This window comes from Penaeus monodon, chromosome 11 (assembly GCF_015228065.2).
Source record: "Penaeus monodon isolate SGIC_2016 chromosome 11, NSTDA_Pmon_1, whole genome shotgun sequence".
Lineage (NCBI taxonomy): Eukaryota > Metazoa > Arthropoda > Malacostraca > Decapoda > Penaeidae > Penaeus > Penaeus monodon.
The window spans coordinates 24,996,349-24,998,848 of NC_051396.1; the positions used below are offsets into that span (position 1 = coordinate 24,996,349).

Here is a 2,500-nt window from a genome sequence, read left to right on the forward strand (position 1 = left end):
AAAGAAAATGGCCAGAAGACGGGGAAAAATCGTCTTTAACCCCATACCTAAAAAAGGTACGCATCCAATCAACAAAAATAGGCAATTGCATTAATAATCACAGCACAAATTTTGTTAAAAATTATTGCTGAAAAATGAAGTTAAAGTTAGAAGGAAATTGCAGACGAACAACGGGTTTTTCCCGCCGGGGAAAAGGTACCAAAACAGTTTCTAAATTTAAAATTGATCATAGAAAAAAACAAGACAAAAAAAAGACCTATCCTGTGGTTTCATCGATTATGTGAAAACTTTGATACTTTTTGATCACGATATCCTCGGGAAAACATGTACGTAGAAGTTTCCAACACACACCCAACTAAAAAAAGCCTTGTATAACAACAAGCAGCTAAAAAGAACCATTATGGGTTAACAAATGGTTCGAAGTCAACAAGGAGCGACAGGGTTGCATTCTTCCCCCCAAAAATTTTTAATATATATTCTAAAACATTTAAGGTGCTCTAGAAAATTTTGAAGGAACTGTGGATGTTGGAGGATAAAAAATATAAAAATCTGGGGTCGCCGATGATATATTTTGATTGCCAGCTAAAACTGAACTAAAACAACTACTGAAAAAAGTTAGAAAAACAAGCGAAAGGCTGGCTTGTTTTCTTAATGCCAAGAAAACCTAAGATCATAAGATTCAAAAAAACCGGCAATGAACAATGATGAACTTTACAAAAAGGGAAAATGTTGTGGAAAATGTAAAAGAGTTCACTTATCTTGGAGCTTTTTTTAACAAAATACTTGATATTCCCGGAGAAAAAAATGAATTCCCCATTCCAAAAAAACGCCACAATTGCTCTCATAACATCTGGAAAGATCGAAGCATTCCTTACGGAAAAAAGCTGAGGTTATTGAACTCATTTTTTTTTCCCAATTGCTCATAGGTTTCCCTGAGTGTTGGGTGTTGAAGTAGATGAAAAAAAAAAGATCTAGTTTTGGAAATGGGGTTTTTACAGACATACTGCGTATTATTTGGGACAGAAAAGAAGACAAATGATGAAGTGTGAAAAAATAAATTGAAAAGACCGACTGTTGGACATCTTGAAAAAGGAAATTAAAGTTTTTTGGGGTCATGTAATGAGAATAAAAGTATTGAGAAAAACTTGCTGACAAATTTGGTGATAGGAACAGAGGAAGGGAAAACCGAAGAAAAGACTGAGCGCCAATATAAAAAGATTTTTGGGGGCTGTCGTGGTACAATCGAAAGAAAGCGAAAGATCGATTTAGGGGGCGAAGGATGGTGGAGAGGTCCAGGGCTGCTAAAACATGAGCATCCGTTTTTTGATGATTGATGATGATATATTATATTATTATATATATATATAATATATAATATATATATTATATTTTTTATATTTACATATAAAAATATATATTAATATATATATTATATTATATAATATATATATTTTATAATTTTTATATAAATTTATAATATATATATATTATATATATTTATAAATAATATATATATATATATATGTTTATTAAAAATTAATAAATTTAATTATATTATAATATTATTATATATATATATATATCATCATCTCATCATCAAAAAGGGTAGCCATGTTTGAGCAGCCGTGGACCTCTCCACCACCATCGCCACAAAACTCGATCTTACGCTTTTCTTTCGACTTGTACCATCGACAGCCCCAAATATCTTTGATATTGTCCCCTCATCTTGTCTTCGGTTTGCCTCTTCCTCGTTTCCTATCACCTCTGTGCAGAAAGTTTTTTAAATACTTTTACTTCTCTTACATGACCAAAAAATTTTAAATTTCCCTCTTGTTCAAGATGCCCAAACGCCCGGTCTTTAAAATTTATTTTTCTCCACTTCATCTTCGTCTTCTTCTCTGTCCAGCTAATACCAGATCGTCGAAACACCACATTCCCAAAACTATTGATCTTTTTTTTGTCTATCTACTTAAACACCCAACACTCAGAACCAATGAAAATTTTGGGAAAACTAATTAGTTCAATAACCTCAGCTTTGTCCGAAAGGAAATGCTTCGATCTTTCCAGATGTTTTTTAGAGCAATTGGGGCTTTTTTGGCAATGGTAATTCATTTTTTACCCCGGGTGAATCATCATTTTATAGTTAAAACACTCCAATAAGTGAAAATCTTTTACATTTTCCACAATCTTCCATTGATTGTAAATGTTTTATCATTGTTCTTGCCGGTTTCTTTTTAATCTTCATGATCTTATTTTTTGGCATTAAAAAACAAACCACCTTTCGCTTGTTTTTTTCTAACTTATCAGTGTTGTTGTAGTTTATGATACTGCTGGCAATCAAAAATATATCATCGGGCGACCTCAATTTTAATTTTTGTATCCTCCAAAATCCACATTCCTTCAAAATTCTCTAGGCACCTCTCTAATTGTTTCAGATATATATTAAAGAGGTGTGGAGACAAATGCAACCCCGTCGTCTCCCTTTTTGCTTCAACCTTCT

At 32.4% G+C, this 2,500-nt stretch overlaps 1 protein-coding gene across 1 annotated transcript in view; it reads left to right on the forward strand.

Moving 5' to 3' along the window:
* Positions 1–955, forward strand: part of LOC119578514 — a 17,189-nt gene extending 16,234 nt beyond the window's left edge. The window contains exon 4 of the mRNA XM_037926085.1: positions 927–955. Within this exon, the coding sequence (XP_037782013.1) occupies positions 927–955 (29 nt within the window). The remainder of the gene's footprint in view (positions 1–926) is intronic.
* Positions 956–2,500: the final 1,545 nt, after the last annotated feature.